General features: G+C 34.8%; 2 protein-coding genes across 2 annotated transcripts; one reads left to right on the top strand and one right to left on the bottom strand.

The window, feature by feature from the left end:
• The first annotated feature begins 640 nt into the window (after nt 1–640).
• LOC112048244 (protein lethal(2)essential for life-like) lies at nt 641–1,468 on the top strand. Its single transcript, XM_024085711.2, has one exon. It carries the CDS (start codon nt 763–765, stop codon nt 1,363–1,365), a length of 603 nt encoding a protein of 200 aa, XP_023941479.1. The 5' UTR covers nt 641–762; the 3' UTR covers nt 1,366–1,468.
• Nucleotides 1,469–2,489: 1,021 nt separating this feature from the next.
• Nucleotides 2,490–22,326, bottom strand: LOC112048257 (lysine-specific demethylase RSBN1L). The gene is made up of 12 exons (XM_024085728.2): nt 21,914–22,326; nt 16,373–17,063; nt 15,490–15,654; nt 14,610–14,727; nt 14,252–14,440; nt 13,132–13,272; nt 12,650–12,786; nt 12,149–12,288; nt 11,244–11,394; nt 9,868–10,007; nt 9,212–9,316; nt 2,490–8,827 (listed from the first exon to the last, which is right to left on the bottom strand). Exons 1-12 carry the CDS (start codon nt 22,122–22,124, stop codon nt 8,046–8,048), a joined length of 2,970 nt encoding a protein of 989 aa, XP_023941496.1. The 5' UTR covers nt 22,125–22,326; the 3' UTR covers nt 2,490–8,045.
• Nucleotides 22,327–22,734: the final 408 nt, after the last annotated feature.

Below are 22,734 nucleotides of genomic sequence, written 5' to 3'. Positions count from 1 at the left end.
TAGCCGGTAGGGTGGTAACTAGTAATTATAGTGGTAACTAGGTATCGAACCCAGGACCGTCTAGTAAATCCACCGCGCATTCCACTGCGCCACGGAGGCCGTCAAAGGCTTTTTTCCAAAACTCACTTTACTTGTACACGCCCTATTTAAATACCAAACAACAATCAAATCTAATAATACTTAATTTGTGTGATTTTTTCAGGTTCTACAGAAAAGTTCTTAATGTAAAATTTCTAGAAAGATAATATGTATGCCATCAATTATTTCGACAACAGGGATCTTCCTAGAATGTGCACGAAAATATCGATTAGTTTATACATTAATGGTTACAGGATGTTTTGTTCAATAAGGTCAGTGACATGTATAGGTCGTTTATAGATCTACTTCCCACTAGATGTCCATATAACATGATTATTAATAAAATTTTTAAATAACCACATAGTTAATTATAGTTACTTACATATATGCTAGAATGCATACAAATATACGACATATATAAAATCGTTAACAATTAAACATACAAAGATAAACAATACGTGGCCCACCGAATTTGCGATACACAAGTCCACGTCAGTTCAGATAATTCCAGAAAGATCTACCCGCCCCTAGATGGCGGTGCTTGTATATAAACCGAGCCGCGCGATTCAAATTCAGTATTCGACATTTGAATCTTACAGCGTCAAGTTGAGGGAAGCATAGACAGAGAATTTTTGTTTTTAAACACGGGAATTTTGAAATAGTGTTGATAAATTATTAATCAAAATGGAGAAGTTATTGCATTTAATTTTTGTGGCGATCATCTTCACTGCAGTCCATTGTGATGAACAATGCTCACAGAAAAAACAAGCTAGTACCGGCAACAGACTCATCGACCAAGACTTCGGTTTGGAACTGACTCCAGACGATTTGATCTCATCCATGATGTCGCCTTGGATGTTACGGGATTATTACCGTCCGTGGCGTTACCTTGAATCCCTCACCAGGGATCTAGGATCGACTATAAAGTCTGAGAAGGACAAGTTCACAATCAATTTGGATGTACAACATTTCGCGCCTGAAGACATAAGCGTCAGAACGGCTGATGGGTATGTTGTGGTGGAAGCGAAACACGAGGAGAAAAAGGACGAACATGGATTAATTTCAAGGCAATTTGTAAGGAGATACGAGTTGCCAGAAGGTGTTGAAACTGAGAATGTGGTGTCCCAACTGTCAAGCGATGGTATTTTGACAATTACAGCGCCCAAAAAGGAGATTGATGGTAAAGGAGAAAGAGTGGTGCCTATAACCCAAACGGGTCCGGTCCGGAAAGAGGCTAAAGAATCCAAAGAGGGGTCGTGTTTTGCCGATGAAAAATGCAAGCATTGAATTGGCGTAACACTCGAATTCAGTTAAACCTATCTCAAGACTGATAGTAGGTAATTTATGTTATTATCTCAATAAATAAACACTTTTTTTTTAACAAATTCAACTTGTTTTTTTATTCTTTGATAGTGGGATCCAACAGACATCTTTTCCTAAAAAGCTTAGAATTTACTTTTTAATTTTAAAATATAGGTACGGGGAGGTGGAATCTTGGTATTTAAACTTAGACCATTAAAAAGAAATAGTCTAAGTCTTTAAACGATTTAAACTATGAAGTGCTAATTTAATTACAATTTGACTATTAATAAATTAAAAAGCTTAGAACCCGGTCGCAATGCAACTAATTTAAAGGGTCAGTAATTAAATTAAACTAAATACAAAAAGATTTGCTTTATCGGTTAAGGAAGGTGGATAAAAGTACCTATGGTCTACATTTAGCAATAGATTATTATTTATATTTTACAAGCGGACGCCCACGACTTCGTCCGCGTAGAAATCAATGTAAACTTAACAAATTTTTAAAACTGTAACTCTTAAAATAATGGACTTTCCATACAAACTTTAAACTCCTATTTCATCCCCTTCTATTTTTATTTTAGGGACAAAAGAACCTACCCTATGTTGAGCTCCAAGGTTGCATTTATGGATCTAATCTTTTATTGTATTAGTTTGTTACTGTGTGATTAATAAATATTTTTTTATTTTATTTACCATTACACCAAAATTCATCTTGGTCGGTTTAGCCGTTTAACCGAGAAAAGGTAACAGACAGACTCATTTTCGCATTTACACTATTAGTATAGATATCGATAGAAGATTAGATACATAAGTAGAATGAGTTAATCATAGGCTTAATGATTAGATTGGGCTGAAATCGAAATAAACGTGGATTTATATCCTGTAATAAAATATTTTATTTAAAGGATAAAAGACTGCATAAATTCTAGAGGTTTCCATAATGATTTTAAAATACGGAAACTCGACCCAAATCGGATTAGTTTTGAGAAAATCGAACAACCTAAATAATACTAATGATTTTTGATATTACAATTGGTTATTAATTTTCAACATTTTACCTTAAAAGTATATTTAAAAATATGGGAGAATGTACAAATAAAACGACCATATATTTTCTATCATAATCTATTTTATTATTTTCAAAAAAAAAAAATGTAGGAAACGTGAAACAATAAATTATTCATACTAAACTTAAACACGACATAGATCACAGTCTGCCTGATCTGAGAGTTCTGAGACCATTGCTGGTACTTACACCATGTTACATTGTCTTGCATTCTGAGAAATTAAAATTTAAAGGTCGCAGCTCATAAGTCACTCTGCACCCCGCCCGCATTGCCACTGACCCTATGACAATAACGGCCAGTTTCTTCATCGCAAGTAACAGTTAAAGTAACGTCATAAATCAAAAGTTACTTCACTGAAAAATAAAGTCTTCTTTACTACTTACTACTTTTACTGTTACTTTAGCTTTACATGAAGAAACTGGCTGTAAGGAGTTGATGTAGACTCCGCGCCACGGAAAAAGTCACGCGGCTAAAATCTGAACTAAAATTGATAGCGCCTTACACAAATGACAATAAGACCACCATTACCAAATAACAATGACATTAGCGCCGCGTCCAGGGGACTTGTTTCGTGGCGCGGTATTTTCATAAAAATCCGTACAAAGAATAATAAGCGCACGAATCAAACGGTCAGGTACACAAGGATATAATGAGATACGACCTTTAAACTATGAGTATTTCTACACTAGCTGACGCCGCGCGGTTTCACCCGCGTGGTTCCCGTTCCCGTAGAAATACAGGGATAATATATAGCCTATAGCCTTCCTCGATAAATGGGCTATCTCACACTGAAAGAATTTTTTAAATCGGACCAGTAGTTCCAGAGATTAGCGCGTTCAATCAAACAAACAAACAAACAAACAAACTCTTCAGCTTTATTATATTAGTATAGATTAGGCACTGTCCTTGTTTATGTGAAAGAAGTAACAAAATAACTTCAAATACTTTTAGTTATATGGAACAATTAATAAATAGATGCATCCATTTGCCTTACAAATGTGTATATTTTGTAATAGAACTGTTAGGCCTAGTTCGGACTACTTTAGTATATTAGTCGAGTACGAACAATTTTTGGATTTACTGCCCAAAAATTGTTCATACTCGACTAAAAGACTAAAGTAGTCTGTAAGACCTATTAAGTCTGACATTACCAATGTAATAAGGTATAACTAGGATTTTAAAGTTTTACAATTTTTATAAAAGTTTATAAAATAAAGGCAAGCGCATATTCCGATAGGACTGCGAACAATACTTGCGTAAAAGTTATTCACTCTTGTTTTAAAAATTCTCACCGAAAAAAAATCTTGATTTAATAATAAATCAAAAACACCAAAAATAGATACAATTGATAATTGATATTTTTTTGGAAATGTACTGTGTTTTTGAAACCGTGCATATTACTAGTAAAATGTAGATAATTGCAAACTTCAATAAAATTAATCCATAAATTAATTTATTAAATGATACTAATTTGGACATTGTTACTTTGTACATTGTAAAAAAAAAATGGTCTTTCTCCTTTGATTCTATTCACTGGCAACAGAAGACCAGCGTGCTTAGCAAACTACAGGGTGATTTATTAATTGTTCTTGTCATATTTTTTCACCATTTTGTTTTGACATTTTTCGCGATTTTTTGAGTTTTAGTGCATTCTATCTTAACATGCGCTTGCCTCAGTACCTCTGATACGTGAGCAAACCTTTCTTTTGTTTAAATATCATGAGCAGGTCTTTATTTTAAAACTCTATTTCAAAATTGGACAGTAATTTTGAAAAAAAAATCATCTAAAACACTTTTCAAAGAATTTTTATTTAATAATAATTATTATAATATATTAACAAAACTGTTGTGATTTCCATATTAACAAATGAAACTGAAATTAAATTAAATTTGTTGAGAGATTAAAAAAAGCAATTAGAGTTGCAAGGAGGTGTTTTTTTTTATTTGTCTTTTAAAATATATGGGATGTTAACTGGTATACATATTTTTTTTACTAACAAAATAATAAATAAGTACTGGATAAACTACAAAGGAGATGGTCCAAAATTGTATGGAGCCCAGGATCAGTCAGGGCGGAAATAAAATAATTTTTTTTTACTTATTTTTCATTATACAAATCTACGAATTTACTATAATTCTTTCGAAATAATATTCATTATCTCCCACGAAATACAACACTAATATGGATAATAATAGCAGACTGATGACGTTTTCAATACAGTAGTCGATTTGACGTTTGCTGTCATGTCATAGTTGCTTTAAGGGCGCTATCTTGAAATAACTCAAAAACTTAGGATTTAATTAGATTTTTGAAAATTCAATGATACGGGGTACAAGAGTGAACAGAGTGAACCTGAAATGGCCCATCTCCTTTTTATCATATTCTTATTAATATCTGAAACTCATATTTATAATTCGTTTGGTATTCAGTACCTATTGTTTGCTCAACGAAGGATGGAGCGGGTGACACTCAGACCAATTACCCTAGGACCTGCCTCGCTAGACGTTACCCCTTTGTCAAATGTATATGATCACGATCTAACGCGTTTATACAAAGTCAAAGTAAATTTAAATCGTAATACACACACGTGTAATTTTAACACAATGAAACATCGATGCTACAAACGTAGTTTCTTTAAATACGTTAGATTGTGATCGTATACATTGGACAGAGGGGTAAGGTAGGTAAGGTAAGGTCTAGCGAGGCAAGGTAAGTGTGAAGGTGATTGGTCTGAGGTCAAACATCAATAATGAGTGAGATGCAAACAAAATACGAATAAAGTGAAAATATAAAATGATGAATCTGTTAGTCACATCAACTGCATTGTTCTGCCCAACTACTTAAATATCATAACCAAAAGTTTCATTACCGTAAAACAATAAATTAATTTCACTTTATTTTCAAATTATTTTTCTTTAAACATGAAATGTAAAACAAATAAATTTTGCAAATTTTGTAAACTTAACTTGAAAATTGTATATACCAGTACACAGTAGCTCCCATTAAAATAGAAAATATTATTATGTTTGTAGGTTCGTTATTTAAATATATCTCGTTCTCTACATAAATAACTCCGAAACACTCCAGTTTCGCACTGTCACATAGCCGTGTAACATCAACAGGGACATAATAAATAATTTAATTATAATTATTTTTAAAAAATCACAAAAAATGTTTACTTCTAACCTTAACTAAAACTATTCAATATATCTTTTTAATCTTATACACGTTTTCACACCATCCGATACGATATCGATGTCGTGCGCTGATCCGACATCGTATCTGGAATTGCCAACATAAATTGAATTTGTTTTTTGGTATTTGTTATAAAGACACTGCTTTTACAAAACTGCAATGCAACTAAACAATATTAATTTCGTGTAGTGCATGGAATAAGGGTCCAAAATATATCGAAATCGATTAATAAAAGTTAAGGATTTCTTATAAAACTTAATTTTATAATCATGTATTTTTTAAAATTTTCCAAACGTCAAAATCGCTATCGTCCATTTTGTGACGTCATTAACACACTTGATATTCTAAACGTTGAACTAATTGTTAACTAATATTTTTATCAGATGCTCCATTTGTATGAGATTTATTATAGTGACGTCATGAAACAGTTGAAATTTAGACAGTCATGGACGACAGGCATTTTGGCTCGTATTGTCAAAAACACATTTTAAAACTTAAATTTTCATGTAATCACGTCTCAAAAAAATGAAAAAAAAAATAGTCTAGTATAACATTAATGAACTATTTAAGACCATTTAACACGTTCGCTGCGGTGCGAGGTCAATTGACCTCGTAAGTCTAGCATCTTCAAGAGATACGAGGTTGACGGACCTCGTATCACATCACACCACATAAAGTTTTAGTATGAGGTCAAAAAACCTCGTAACGCACCAGAGCAAAGTACAGAAAAATCAGCGCCGCAGCGAACGTGTTAAAAAAAAGTGTCAACTAGTCTGCAGATTTCAGTAGTACATTGCGTTTTTTAGCAGCGATTTTTAACTGTTCATGTATTGATGTGTGGGTGGATCATCTTAAAGTTTGCATATTCTAGTACTCTTTTAAACCCCAATCATTCTTACGTTGCCTTAATACTAGCCTTACCCAATACACCGTCAATGTAACAATTTTCTGTTTAATTCAATAAAAATCCTTACTTCCTATATTCACTTCACTTAGTAAGGGTTCGGCCGATGTCGGTATCGGATCAACGTACTACACGATATCGGATCGGATAGTGTAAAGACGTTTCTTAGTGCACGTTCATTAGAAATGTGTAGATATTTTTAAATTATTTTCCTCTTAAAATTTATTTATTATTTATTTAATTATAAACTTCGACGTCGTTAAAACTTTTACAATCACATTCAGAACGCAGTTTTAGACTGTAAAAAAAAATGAAATACGAATGACATAATATTATTTAAGATAATTACTGAAATTAACAGCTAAGTCACAAAAATAGCGTTTTATAATTATGTTTTAACAAAATTATAAACATCATACACATAATTATTTTAATACTTTTAAGGGTTAAAAAGGTTTTGAATTTCTTTTTTACATTTATAATCTAGTTTCGATTTATATTTTTGTTAAATGATTAGTGGACTATTATACATATAAAACATGCGAAAATATAAATAGAAGGGGGTCAAAATAGGGGTTGAAATTTACATTTTCTGTCTGTCATAAGTATAGTCATAATACTGCAAATTACGATATAAACTAAGTATAACTCACTGGTTTAATTACACAAACATAGTTGGGCAAAAATTAAAAAAAAAAAGAAAAAAATCTAAAAAAAGAAAAGAAAGTCATCTAAAACTGCGCATTCAATCATTCTTCGCGTAGCCTCTAGGAGACTCTTACCCTACTATTTACACGGGGAAGGGGAATTATCCTACTGTACCAATTTGATGCTTAGTGAGAGTTTTGAAACATTTTGAACCTTGCACAGTTGTAATAGAGATCAAATTTGTATAGTACTTTGGTACTACAATTATATGTATACCCATGTATGTAATTTTGGTTAAATTTTAAGTTCCAACATGGTTTCCTCAAATTATGGAAGATCAATTTGCCTTTAGATTATCACAATAATATTATTGCTGTATTAAATAGTTATAAAAATTTTATTATAGATTTTCTTTTTTTTTTTTTTTAAATCAGTAAACATGGCAACCTTTATTTAAAAATAATCGAAAATGTGTTAAAAATCAACTAATTGTTAGAAGTAAAGTTGATTATAATTGTAAAAGGTAAAACTTTTACAATTATTATACAAACTGAATTATATTTGTTATTGTTCACACAACTTTACTTGGATAACTCTTTTATTAATTGAAAAGTTATGTCTTACAACTGGTCCCATATAAAGGTAAATTTACTGAGGTCTTTGAAAAATATCAACAAAATATATAAAAATTAAAAATTTAAATTTCATGCAAATTTAGTATACATTTTTGTGTTAATTAATACTTAACATCTTAAAATAGAAGTATTAAATTTATTTTTACCTGCCGCCAAGGTAAGAAACTTTCATAACCGCTCACTAAGCACATAACCGAGTCACAACACACGGACATCTAATCCGGTGGTTGGTGAATGACTTGCGGTAACTTTTCACTTTGCACTTTCGACTCGGTGACACTTTTCACTTCCCTCACTTCCTTCACTTCTTTCACTTCTTTATCCCTGTGTCTCTCGTATTTCTTCTCGTCCGATCCCTTGTGATCCTTTTTGTAATCTTTGTGATCCCTGGATCGATCTGATTTGTGGTGTGATCTGTGACGGGATGATGAATGTCTTCTATGACTGTCATGCTTATCCGACGATCGATCCATTTTGTCGGATCTCTCCACTGTCCGGTTCTCCTTTTCAGTTCTGCTTTCGGATTTATGGTCCGATCTGTCAGATTTGTCTGCTCGACTGTCATTTTTGTCAGATTTACCATCAGATCTGTCTGTTCGATCTGTTTTGTCAGATTTTTCTAATGATCTGTCGTTTTTGTCATTGGTTTTGCTTTCTGGTTTATCTGTCCTGCTGTCCAGGTGTCTTTCTTTGTCTGTTCTTTCAATTTTCTCTGATTTATTCTCTTTGTCTGATGTTTTGATCTCTAATTTTTCTGATCTGCTGTCAGACTTCTCAGTTCTGTGTTTATCGTCTCTGTGTCTATGTTTGTCTGACTTGTCTGTCCTGTCGTGTTTTTCTGAGCGCCTCTCTTTCTTTTCGTCTGTTTTGTCTTTAGTTTGGACTTCTATACTCTTTCGGCTTTCCGATATTTTCAGTGCCGATTTCTCTTTGAATTTTGCGCTTAGTGCTCTCATTTCTATGACGCCACTCTTGTGTTTTGTCGATTTTTTAGTTTCTGAAAAAATATATAGATCAATTTATACCTATTCAAACAATTCAATTATTTTTTCTAAAACCAAAAGAAAATTTTATGTTGTATTCTCATAATGTATACCTAAATCATGAAACTTTGGTAAATTGTTGTTTGATGGAAGGTAAAAGGAGCAGTACAACATTTATTGATGATATTACAATAGGTCAAGTTTATTTTAAATTACGATTGCAACAACACAGACAGTGACGGTGTCTACGCTGCCTAACAAACAACTAAGCTTAAGTCATCAAATAACCTTTTATTTATACCAACACTAATACCTCCCATCTACAATAACATATATAATTATTCCAAAACTTAATACTAATACTTACCTTCTTGGGTATTGGGCTAAAGTGTACATACCAGTGTGATTTGTGATTGGTTGGCTCTGATCCGGTGGAGGCCGTTCGTCGGCCGGGGACGAGGCTTCTGATGATGGGTAATACTGCTTCAGCCTTAGATGCCATGCTGTGAGACAAAGCAACAGCATTAGTTTTGTTTGTTTGTTTTTTTTTTAAAGAATATTTGCCATATCTTTTTTTGTTGTAATATGACCAATATTCCTATTCCCCTCCAACTAGTCGGGAAAGACTGTGATAGGAGTGGGTACGACAATAACCCAAGGGGCGGGGATCGCACCACCACCCCTCGGTGATGAGTCCGACCGCTCTTACCTAAGCTATTGTTAGTTACGAATACTCCCTGAAACTACAGTAGTTATTCTTGTTTCATAAAAAATATTATAATACGCACCCGTATTTTTAACAGACTTCAAAAAAAGGAGGAAGTTCTAAATTCGACGCGTATGGTTTTTTCATTCTTTTACCTCATAACTTCGTCATTTATTAACCAATTTTGAAAATTCCTTTTTTGTTTGAAAGAGTATATGAAAATCATTTTAGTATTTTTTTGTTAATAACAAAATAACTGAAACACGTCTTTGTAGTCGGTGCCATTTTCATGTTAAAAATATTATAATAACCCCATTTCGTAGTATATCATAACAAAACAATGTTCACCTATAGAAGTGACCGCCGAGATGGTCCTGAACTGGTGTATGATGTTCCTGGGCAAGAAGTACACGTCGTCGGAGCACAGCGGCAGTCTCGCGTAGCGCACGCCCTCGCGCCGGAGTTGGTTCAGTTTCGCTTCCTCTAGCCTGGAACGTGCAGTTATAGTACATTACTCAGACTAAATACATAAGGACTAGTATCGCACCCAAATTCACGAACAAAATTTTCTGCCATTTTCTAAGGAAAACGAGACTTAGATTTAATACATATCTTATACTAAACTAGCAGTATTTGTTGGTTTTTCACCATATAACTACACAAAAAGGTATTTTTACGGAGGTTTTTAACCGACGGACACGATTGTGAAGATGAAACATCGATTCTTTAGAGACAGTGTTTATAATCGCATAAGATCGTTTGATCATATACTTTGACAGAAAATTAATGTCTTGCGAGGCAAGTCTTTATCTAATTAGTCTGAGGTACATTATGATATAAGAGTAAGTTGAAAATCACAGCCGAGGCGATATTGCAGCTCGCTCATCACTTATTATAAGGTGAGATGGAAGTCATGATGGTTTTGCAAAAGGTTTTTATAAGCCATCAGCAGGCTAATTCACTAACTTAGATGTATGCTAGTTGACAGATGACATAATTACGAATTTGAGATTCTATGTAACAATTGCCACCTAGTGCCTAGTGACAACCCTGCGTGGATATCATACAGTAGGTATATAACATTTTTCAGTTGATTTGATATTGTTTTTAATAGGTTGTTATTAAAGACCAAATTAGTGTATAGGCCAGCAGGTCTATAGGCAAAGACGTAACGCCAAGCGATTTAGCGTTCCGGTACGTAATTTTCATCCTCCTCAATATTACATTAGTACATTATGATACAAGTGCGGTATTGCAGCTCGAGCCGAATGCGAGAGCTATAGTAAGAAAGCAGAGGCTGAAATTATCAAAGCGCACGTTTGTTATAAAATATATTTGCAAAGAAACACACTTTGGACACACTTTTTGAAAATGAGTTTGCATCTTTGCCTGTTTTCCATATTATGATGACATTTTGATACGTTTGTAATTTTTGTACAGATAACGAAGTGTGCACACTAGCGTTTATTTTTTTAAGGAAATGCACCAAAAACAACCAGTGTTACTCATAAAGTAAATTAATATTTTCGTGTTTCTGTTAAATGAGATGATGACAGTTCTTAAATGCTATATAAATTAAGGGTAATAGTAAAGCAATTTTGTAATACGGTTTAATGACGTCGTAGGTGCATAATGATCGGTAGATTTGTATGGGCGTTCAAACAAAATTACTAATATCTTTGTTATTTGTGCGATTGTGTTTTGTGGAAGAAGAATTTTCTTACCAAGTGACACACTGAGAGATGGGCGGCTCGTACAAGTCCAGCTGCAGGAGCTGCACCAGCTTGTTGAAGTCACCAGCGTGGAAGGCGACCACATCCTTGGTGATCCTACCTCGGTCAGACTCGTCGCCGCAGTGAATTGCTTTCAGGACACCTGACAACGAATAGTTATTATTAAAAAAGTAATGTTGCGAAGGACCTTATTACTAGGTGCATAAAGTCCACAATTCGCACTTATTTGTGGACAATAGGGTAGTTGACACTGACTCATATCAAATGTAATATCATCATCATCATTATCAACCCACATTGAGCTCGATTCTCCTCTCAGAATGAGGGCTAGGCCTTAGTCCACCATGAAAATTCTCAGGTATGTAGGTTTTCTCAAGATGTTTTTCCTTCACCGTATGAGACACGTGATATATAAGGACCTTATTACCATGTACCTACTTATGGTCCACAATTCTTGTTTGTGGACTATTAAAGAAATTATGGAATCTTTGTATTATAAATTCGCCGTCTTAAATGGCACTTTAGGTGAAATTTCAGTCAAGGGCTAACTTATTATTCAACTAGGACGCCCGCGACTTCATCTGCGAGGAATTTAGTTTTTCACAAATCCCGGCGGAAATCATGGATTTTTCGGGATGTTAAGTAGCCAATGTATTAACACGTTCTCTATGGCACTGATTTTTCAGTACTTTCCCAATATAATACATGTTTAATCTATTTCCATTCTAAATTTCAGCCAAATCGCTGCAATAGCCGCAGCGTAAAGGAGGAACAATCACACAATATCTTAAAGCCGAAAGTTTGTGTGTGTGTGTACACACAAACTTTCGGCTTTAAGATATTGTGTGATTATTCATTATTCAATAACATTAGAATAATGAAAAAAAGCAACTCACCGACGGCGGCGGTGGTGATGCGGTCGAGCCCGTGGCCCACGTGGTCGGCGTGCGCGCGCGTGCGGTCCTCGAACAGGAACTCGCGCGCCTCGCTCCAGCGCGGCAAGTACTGCAGGTTGCGCAGCTCGTTCATACCAGTTCTGGAACAAACACCGCATTTATAATACCGTTTGGTATCTACAAACTTTTTTACACCATTTGGTCTCCATACCAATTGTGGACCAAAGACCGCATTTATCACACCATTTGGTTTCTACAGAATTTTTTTTACACCATTTGGTCTCCATACCAGTTCTGGATCAAAGACCGCCATTATAACACCATTTGGTTTCTACAGACTTATTAACACCCATTTCGTCTCTACAGCCTTTTTGAAAATTTTACACACAAACGGACAGCCGTAAGTCGTAAGAAATGAGACGCAAAATTAAATATCACATGTCATCAGCATATTCATGGTCTACTTTTACCAAAAGTGAGAAAAGATATTTATTTGTTTACCTCCTCTTCTTGATAGGGCTTTTCCCCAGTTCAGCGGTGGGCACCAACTGCTCTCCCGGTCTGATCCACAGTATGGGGCCGTCGTTTGACTCCTTCGGGTCCATTTCCACCGCTGACATCGGTCCCCATGGCATTGTCTGAAACATCAAATGGGAATAAATATTAAAGAAATTAACAATGCAATTGTGCTTCTCTGCCTATACTTTACACGCACATACACTTTCTGTTTACTAATACATATAAAGTTTATAAAAAGAAACCATAAATCATCATCATTAAAAGCAACATATAGCGGCTCCCGGAAACCCCTGCGTTTCCAGCACTTTGGTAACCAACTAACTATACAATGATAAACAATAGATCATATTTTTCAAATGTTATTCTCAGCACTCAACGAAATTATATCACTTGTCATCCAATTAACAACCTCAAACTTTTTTGATTTACAGTTGAAATGAAGTGAACTTTTCAAAATGTCTCACCAGATTAAGGAACGGACACTCAGACAGCATGTTCAGCATGTCGGGGAAGTAACCACCAACTTCTTCGTGGACTGTGCCCACCAGCGAGATCTGGTGCAGTGGCCCACACCGGAATGTGCCTGCTGCATATGATTGTTGCACCTAAGTGAGAAAAATTATACAAATGAATGGAAGAGTTACAAAATTGGTGGATACGATTTACCTAAATCAGTAAAAAAATAATAAATAAAAATAAATATATACAAAATATACAATGCCTTTTAAAGCTTACAGATTCCTGCAAGAGATATTTTGATAAATTTAAAATTCTAGCCTGTCCACTGTCCATGTTTGTACATTTATGAGGCTTTAGTATTTGTCAAATTAAATACAATTTAAATAATCAAATAAAGAACGGACGAAAATTAAAATCTGCATCAGTCATCATCATAGTACAGCAATACCATTTTATTAAGGCACCTCTAATATACAACAAATTACCAGCAAAATTAGCTTATAGAAATTTAAATGTTGCTATATTTAAAATTAAAATTAAAGAGCTGATGTTTTACACTATCAAAGACTATTTAACTGACAAATAACAATTAATCATACATTTTGTTAACAGACATAATAGTAATTATAGTTTTAATCATGTTAGTAGGTAGTAAAGTTAGTTATTTGATTTTAACATCAATAATATCATCATCTATGTAAGTTTAACTATTAGTGTATTTAACATTTTTGAATAAACAAATGTAATTCAGTTATAAGATTTTAAAATTTGCATGCTAATTTGTAGCGAATTGTATGCTTCATCATTTGTATCAAGATCTGTTATATTTACATTTACAGATGAGTTAAAGGCGCCTTTGACTGTTAACGAACACTCCCCTTTATCACTCAAGTCTTTCTCCCCGCCTACCTTAAGTAACTCATAAAGAATTACACGACAAGTAATGTGGACGGCTCGAACGCCACGAGCATACTGAAGCCGACCGTACAACGAGCATCTTATATCGCAAGTCGTTCCCGCCAACCGATCGCTACCCCTCTCTAAATCCCTACTCTTTACGAAAACAAGTGTCGGCACGAGCCAGCACGAGATCGAGCGACGTCATATCCTAATGAATACAAATACCTGCTGATAGTATCTGCTAATTGTGGTGGTCTCGATGTCAGAAGCGCGTGCCAGTACGCCAGCCTTCACAGTCAGCGTGGGATGCTGCTCGGACAGGTACTGCAGCAAGCAGGGCAGCCGCCCGGCGGCGCCGCGTACCACCCCGCACACGAAGTTGGCCCAACCCTCGCTGTCTTCTGAGAACACCAGCTGTGGACAACGTGGACAACAGTTGTTTATTGGTAAGTTCTGATATTTATACAAAAATAGGATTTTAAGCGTAGAGAGGGATTCTATTTTACAAGACTAAAATTCATATTGATTGAGTTGATTCTTGAGATTCATATTGATTGAGTTGTAGGACATTATAAAGACTAACCTTCAAAAACTCCTTGGCGAGCGAATCCTGCTGCGTGGGACTCAGCATATCGATGTCGTGCTGGTACAAGTAGACCACACTAGCGCCGCCGTTCGGATGCGTCTCCACTCGCATCAATCTGGTAACACAAAATACTAGAATTTAATCTCTAGTCTAAAACTCAACCATCATCAAGCCCATGAAGTCAAAATGACCAGTATTTAGTCTAAAATTGTTATGGAGAACCCTATTACTAGAGCCATAGGGTTCATAATCGCTCGCCCATATCGGGTTGTTGTTGTTACCATTCGAGTTTTTTATGTGATGTTATCTTCTATACTAATATTATAAAGCTGAAGAGTTTGTTTGTTTGTTTGATTGAACGCGCTAATCTCAGGAACTACTGGTCCGATTTGAAAAATTCTTCCAGTGTTAGATAGCCCATTTATTGAGGAAGGCTGTAGGCGATATATTATCCCCGTATTCCTACGAGAACGGAAACCACGCGGGTGAAACCGCGCGGCGTCAGCTAGTTTGTTAATATTTTGATTTGGCGAACTCCGTGGAATAAACAACACGCGTGTAGTCGGTCCCAGCATGATGTGGAAGCATTCTAAATGAGTATAAATACGCAACGGTTAACTTCGAAACGAAGTGGAGTGGATATCAAGTGTTACCAGCGATACAACAATAGTGAACTTGGCTACGATTTTGGACAACAAATTGCGTACGTTTGGAAGTGTTAAGGAGTGGAATAAAGTCTCATATGAGTCACCAGGTGTCTAATTTTAAATCCTCGAACCCCAGTTTGTATATATATATATATCATCATCAGTCATCAGTCAGTCAATATCATCATCAGTCTATTCAATGGCTATATCCATTCTCTCAAAAAACTCACCTGTGATACTTGAGCCCCTTAAAGTCAAGGCTGTGAGCCACGGTGCCCCACACGGGGCCAGTCTTCTCCTTCTCCCTGCGACACTGCACCCCGATGGAGCAACGCTTGACTCTCGCTCTTCGTCTGCACTGCTGGCAGGACGAGTGGCGCGAGGTGTGAGATGATCTGTGGACAAAGCGAAAGTTTATGTTTTATTCAAAGCTGGGCTTTAAGAAAGTGCTTGCGAATGTCAATAGTTTACATAAACTATGTAAAATAAAAATCTCCAACATCATAATCATATCAGCCGACGGACGTCCACTGTTGGACATAGCTCTTTTTTATGGACTTCCAAACATCAGAATCCTGCATCCAGCGAATCCCTGAGACTTGTTTGACTGACATACAACGGCCAACCCTTAGTGACCAAGTGTGGAAAAGGCCCAGGAAAGAAGAAGAGACTTGCTACCCACCGGTAGGTGGGGTGATGACATCATCATCAGTCCACCTGGTGGGGGGTCGACCAACACTATTGTTCTATCTCCAACATTATTTCAAAAAATTGAAATAAAAATCAAGTATGTCATGATTAAATTTAATGGTGGTCATTAAGGTAAAGTTTTTTGTTTACCACCTTTACCTTAACTTGTTTTTATTTTAAATGAATTCACTTTTAACAGATTTTAATACAATTGTTAATTAGATTTACTATTAATTACTAAAGTCCGGCTGCTCAGAAATTGCGTTGCTGCAAACACATTCAATAACAATTGCTTTTATTTTGTCACTACAAAGACAAACAGTTGTACAACAACCTTGTACGCCAGTTGGAAGTTACATCACCCATTCGACCACCTGTCAAAAACACAATTTCTGAGTGGCAGACAAATTAGTATAAACTCACCTATCCCTCTCTCGTTCTCTATCCTTACTCCTCTCTTTATCACCTTCATACTTCACAACATCCCTTTCCGTCTTCACTTTGACTTCACTAACTTTATCTTGTTCATTTTTGACACTTCTGATTGCAGGATAAAACTGTTGATTAACGTTTTCCTGTTTAATTTCCTGTTTAATTTTCAACGGCAACTCCAAATTTCCATAGCACGGCAACTCCCTTCTCGGTGTTGATTGGAACTTAATTGCTTTCAACGACATACTAAAATGTGTGGACAGACGTCTAGAGTTAGATTCTAAGAGAATATTTGCTCGTGTCACCTTCGGATACTTGTATCTGAACATTGCCCTTTGGAAGTGTGTGTTTATTATCCGAAGCTGTCTCGATACAGAGGAGTATATGCGTTTTGTTAGATCATCCTGCGGTATGGTATTGGACAGTTGTGTTTGTTTCCATGATGCGTTTATGCCTCCGAACCAATCTATGTATGGATCGTTGATGTTCATTTCGTGTTGTTGGAAGAGTAGCGGGTTTTTGACTGGTGGTGACTTGTTGACGATGTGTAGTGTTAGGACCGACGTGTCCCCAAATCCTCCCGAGTCGAACACGGGCCATATTTTGCTGTACTTTGACGGTCTTGTGTTTTCTCCCCAAACACACAGTTCTTTGGAGTCGCTACTACGTTTACGCTTCTTTCCTGTAAAGAATAATGGATTTTTTGAAGCAAATAATTATTCAAAGTATGCACTGTACCAATGAGGTAGGAAACTACCTCATTGGTACAGGCTGATGTGGTATAAAATCTTTTTAAAGTATAGTTAAAAAAAAATATGACTTGACATGACATCAGATTTCCAAGATGCATTACGCGAAAATGTGAAAAAAACCTTTCTATTGTTCAGTTTGAAGGCAGTGCTATGCCACATATGGTCTTAAAGTTCATTTTGTTTTTTTGGCACCACCTTCAATTCAATTAATAGAAAGGACATAGTACAATGTTATTTTTCGCTTTTTAGAACTATGCATCTTTGAAGTTGTTTAAATTATTTTATTAAAAAGATTTTATTTTTGTTATAGCATGGCCTAGCATAGTGACTGTAAACATTTGGGCAATTTTGTTTACTTAGTAAGCCTTACTCAATCCTAGGTTCTGCACCTGATTAGACTTTATTAATGGATACGTATGAGATACATTATAAAATCCCAACGGATGTCGCTATTTCGAGATCTAGACCAGACATTTTCCTTTTGTCCAAATAAACAAAGTGAATAGTACTTGTAGAGTCATCCGAATCCGAATCCATGGAATGCTAAGATATTCGTCTCCTATTTTGATTTTAACAAATAGTCACTGGATTGATTTTCGTGACAATTAAATGGCACCAATCTGGAAGGAATCTCTTTTAAACAGAAAAAAAAAAGAATTTTCAAAATTGGTAAATAAATAACAAAGTTAAGGTAACAAGCATTAAAAAATATGTGTCGAGAACATAAAAAGCATTAAAAAATATGTGTGTAATTGAGAACCAAAAAAAAATATTTTTTTTTAATAAAAGAACAAAATTGAGGAAGATATGCTTATCACTGAGAGGATGAAACAAAAGAGACTAACAAAAGGGATTTACAATGCTCCTGGCTCAAATCCAAGACATCTCAATAAAGGTCAGCTAAAGAGCCCAAACTCCAGGAAAAGAGAACTAACGAATTTCTCTAGAAATATAATGTGGGTTAACTACACACAGAAGTGTATGGACACCCTAAGGGTGCAATATAACAATGGGTTCAGGATGCTGTTGGGCTTGCCCCGGTTTTGCTCAGCGTCAGGTATGTTTGCGCAGGAGCGGACAGATGATTTTTATGCAATAATTAGAAAACGGAAGTCATCCCTCCTGGCAAGACTGTGGGCGAGCCCCAATAGTATCTTGAACATGTTAGCAAGCAAGACTGACTCACCAATCCTGCAGAAATTTATTTCTGTTTTGGTGCGGTGAGGAGATTGTTAATGTATTTATTCTATCCTCTTAAATATAATTGTGTATCTTCTAACATATTTTATAAGTTATCTTAATGTAACTAACCAATGGGCCTTTGTTGTCATAAATAAAGAAATTATTATTATTATTATTTATTATTATAAATGAATTTTTTTTAAAATAATTATTATCCAAGAAGAAAAAATAAAAAGAAAATCTATATAACAGTAGCGGACCCGGTCAAGCTTCACTTTGACTTATATACAAATCTTTCCTATCCCTACCCCTACCCTACCTCTACTCTACACCTACCTTCAACATCTATAATTGGCTCTTAAATGTTTGCATGGGAAATAGAAAAAGAGCTGTTTTTATGGCTTTCTTCTTATTTTCTTTTTAATCATTCTAATTTTTCTCACCTTTTAAACCTTCCCCATACCTTCACAAAGATGTCAAGACCATGATAAGATAAATATGTTCAGCAATTCTCGAGTTTTTGCTAGACTAATGGACAGCAATTCATTTTTATATATATAGATTTTGTATCAAGAACATAAATTCAATAATACTGCTTTATTGAAAAATTCTGCTAGTTATTATAACCCATGTCTGGAGGTTCAACATATTATTTATTAGGTACATATTTTTAGGTATAAGCACAGGTTTTTTTTGTAGAATTGATACATCAAATTAATTTAAGAACAGTAATAAGGAATATGTGAATAAAATGAAAATTTACAAGGAAAATAGAAATCAACAAGTAAACAAAAACATTTTAAATACAATTAATTTAAAAATGAAGTGTACAGCCACAAGAATACAAACAGGAGAATTAATAAGATAAATTATTAGGTGTAATGTTGGTGCAATGGCTATGGGGTGTGAGAGTATTGTGATGTATATGGTGTGTAAAGATTTACGAGTACATTAAAAGGTTTTCATTATCTTATGTAGGGGTACTAAGCCAATTGGTCAAAACTAATGTATGAAAAGGTAAACTTTTCATTTATTTGCATTTTAAAAAATGAATTATCAAGTGCTCCAAACAGTGAAGGAATAATGTAATGAGGAAACCTGCATACCTGAGAATTTACTTAATGTGTTTTTCATAGCTTGGGTAAGGTGATATGTTTTTTTGATACCATGGGTAAGGTTTAAGGTTTTTTGATACTATGATTGTGAATTGTGGCAAACTTTCAAGAGTGAAACAAACTATCATCCACACTATCCCACATAAAACTAACTGTAGTCTGTCAATCTGCATTGGGCCAGCGTGGTGGACTATTAGCCTAATCAGTCTGAGAGGAAACATGTGCTCAACAGTGATCTGAGTATGGGTTATTAATGATGAATGATGTATTGATACAGTTTTGGACTATTAGCCGAATCATTCTGAGAGGAGACTTGTAGTCAACAGTGGGCCGAGTATGGGTTGTTAATGATAAATGATGTATTGACACAGTATAATATCTAACTTCATTGAGTTGACTTATTTATTTTTTGATAACCGAAAATCCACATTTATGAAAAAGTTTGGTTAAGTGTTCCCATCAATCAAATTCTCTACAATGATAGAAAAATATAATTTACATTTATTTCTCTACAAATGGAGAAAAGGAACAAATTGAACTTATGAAGAAAAGTCTGAGTCAAAGTTGTATTTTGTAGAATAATATAAACTTATAATAAATCTGTAGAGAGGTCAATTCTGTACATGAAATATATTTTCAAAATAACTAGGTATCAGGGATGATTAGTGATTGATACTGATGCCAAAAATGCAATCAGATAAATTTTTGTCTGTCTGTCTGTATGTTTGTTATAGAAACAAAAACTACTTGACAGATTTTAACAAAACATGGTACAATTATTCTTCATACTCCTGGGCAGGTTATAGTATACTTTTCAACACAGTACAATCAATAGGAGCAGAGCAGTGAAGGGAAATGTTGGGAAAACGGAAGAAGATACTTCATTTTAATACATATAGAGTTAAAACTGTGTAAAATACATGATTAATGTTGGTATTTTAGATAAATTTGAATCTCTTTATTCTTTAGATCTTGTTTATTGAGTTTTTAATGGAAACTGTTGGCCTAGGATGCGCCTCGTGATATATCTCTGGATGAGAAATGGGCATCTTGCTGACTAATAGGCATCCAAACTATTGGTCTTTCACCAAAAAAAAGCAATATTTTCAATAAGATGTTTATTTTACAATTTAAACAATTGTGAGTGTTATTAATTTGATTATGAAACATGGCAAAACTAATGTGATATAAGGTTGGAGTATGCCCGACTAGTTTTGGAACACATACAGGGCCCTTGGTCATGAACTGGTTCTTGACAATGGCATACTCCGACCTTATATCATGTGAGTTTTAGCTGTGTTATGAAACACAGCTATCAATTAAGATGTATAATCCTCTTCAGGAGGCAAGTATGTCATGGGGCGCATCCTTTTAACTCGAGTTCAACAATAGTTCTTCAAATCTTGAACAGAAAGACTCTTTCTTATCAAAGATTTTATACTATTAGATAGGTCACTAGTGTTTTAAAATTGAGGCAAACAAAGGTGGCTAATTGTCTTAATTTCATTTGGTCTCATAGTAAACAACGAAAGTTATTTAAACAAAAAATTCCAAAATATTGCCTCCAAAGTCAAGTTGTATGTTCAGGATGTGTAAAAACTATATATACATAAATATTTTATGTAAGTAAAGACAAAATTGTACATGTGTGCTCCCGGTGTGGTAGCTAAATTCAGATAACTTTCTGCAGTGATTTTGTGGACATAAAACCATAGGCATATACAGCAGGTGGGCCAAGCCCACCCAAGAATGGACCTGTGCCTACCCTAGGATTCTGGGCTACCGATATGGAATTCTATTATGATACTAATAATAGACTTGATGTCGGGGGCCAGGCCCACCCTAGGAAATCATCCTAGTTACGCCAATGCACAAAACACATCTATAGTAATAAAATATTGTTGCTTCATAAGATATATTGTTGATGCATGCTAGACCTATAGAATTTACAGTAAAAACTCAATAATCTAGATGTCAATCTCAATCAGTTGATTTTAGACAAATTAATTTATATATTAACATGTCTAATAATGTATTTACATAAAAATAACAGAGCAAGCACTATATTTTAAAGTAAAAGAATAATTACAGTGACAATATAGTAACAAATTAGGTAACAAAGCCTTTTGCAAGTGCACAGATCTTGAAATAATTAGTAGAAAGTAGAATTGAATCCTCAGCAAGGTCATTCACTGATGCAAGGTACAGCATCCCATGGCAACAGAACAACACACAAACACACACATAATAACACATTTAATGGATAATTGACACGAAATGAAGGAATTAAACACCACAAAATGTGCTGGAAGTGTTTATCAACATAAATGACCTCCATAGTGATGCAATGTAATTGTGTTAGGTTAACAGATTTCCCACCAAAACAAAACACATAAATGGCAACAATTACATGAAAAGTATACTTAAAAACTGTAGCAGTACTTTCATATTGTTAACCTAAAGTTGAATTGGTTATTTCTCACCTTTAGAATCAACAGGGGGTGCGTGTTTCGAATTAGTTGGCACACTTGGATCATATCCCAATTTCGAAAGTTTTCGGTAATCGTGAGTCACCCGACGACGCTTGGTGCTTTCGCCGGCGTCCGTGTCGCTGCACACATTGCTGGTGTCGTCCACGAAATCACCATTTTCACCAACTTTTACGTGGGATTCCATGGAATCGTCCGACGCCATTGTTTCACGGGAAAAGGTGAAACGTCGACTATTTAACCGCTAATCGTCAATGAAACATCAACGGCAGCTGATAAATTAAGACTACTGACACGACAACATTTTAAATGACACAGTATGATTAGAAACACATTGATGTCGAATAAAAAACAACTTGAGACGCCATTTACTTGCAGCCTCGACTTTTTGTTAAGTTTTTTTTTTTTACGATTGTTTTGTTGCCTACATTCAGTGTAATGGAACGTCATGAGCCACGTAGAAAGTGTCGTTTGCTATACAGTTTCAATTATAATGTATAATTTTATAAAAGAATGCTATTGTAAGATGTAAACATAAAAAAATATTTAATAACAATAAAAAAATGAATTTTTAATTATTTTGAAACATACATTCATTGTACTAAAAGAAATATGCTGCCATCTAGTTTGTAATAGATAAGTGAACGTATTGATAAACTGTCACAAGATGGCGCATTAACCTTACCCACTCTTTCTTTCGAATTAATGACAAGGTAAATTGCTGCCATCTAGTTTTTTCTAGCGTAAATGTGTGCAGTGCGAATGTGAAATAACATAACCTTGATAGATGGCGCTTATTGATTCTTTTATTTTTT

The sequence above is a fragment of the Bicyclus anynana genome, chromosome 25 (genome assembly GCF_947172395.1).
Source record: "Bicyclus anynana chromosome 25, ilBicAnyn1.1, whole genome shotgun sequence".
In the NCBI taxonomy this organism is placed as follows: Eukaryota; Metazoa; Arthropoda; class Insecta; order Lepidoptera; family Nymphalidae; genus Bicyclus; species Bicyclus anynana.
The sequence above is the reverse complement of the archived record's forward strand: the minus strand, read 5'-3'. Positions and strand labels throughout refer to the sequence as shown.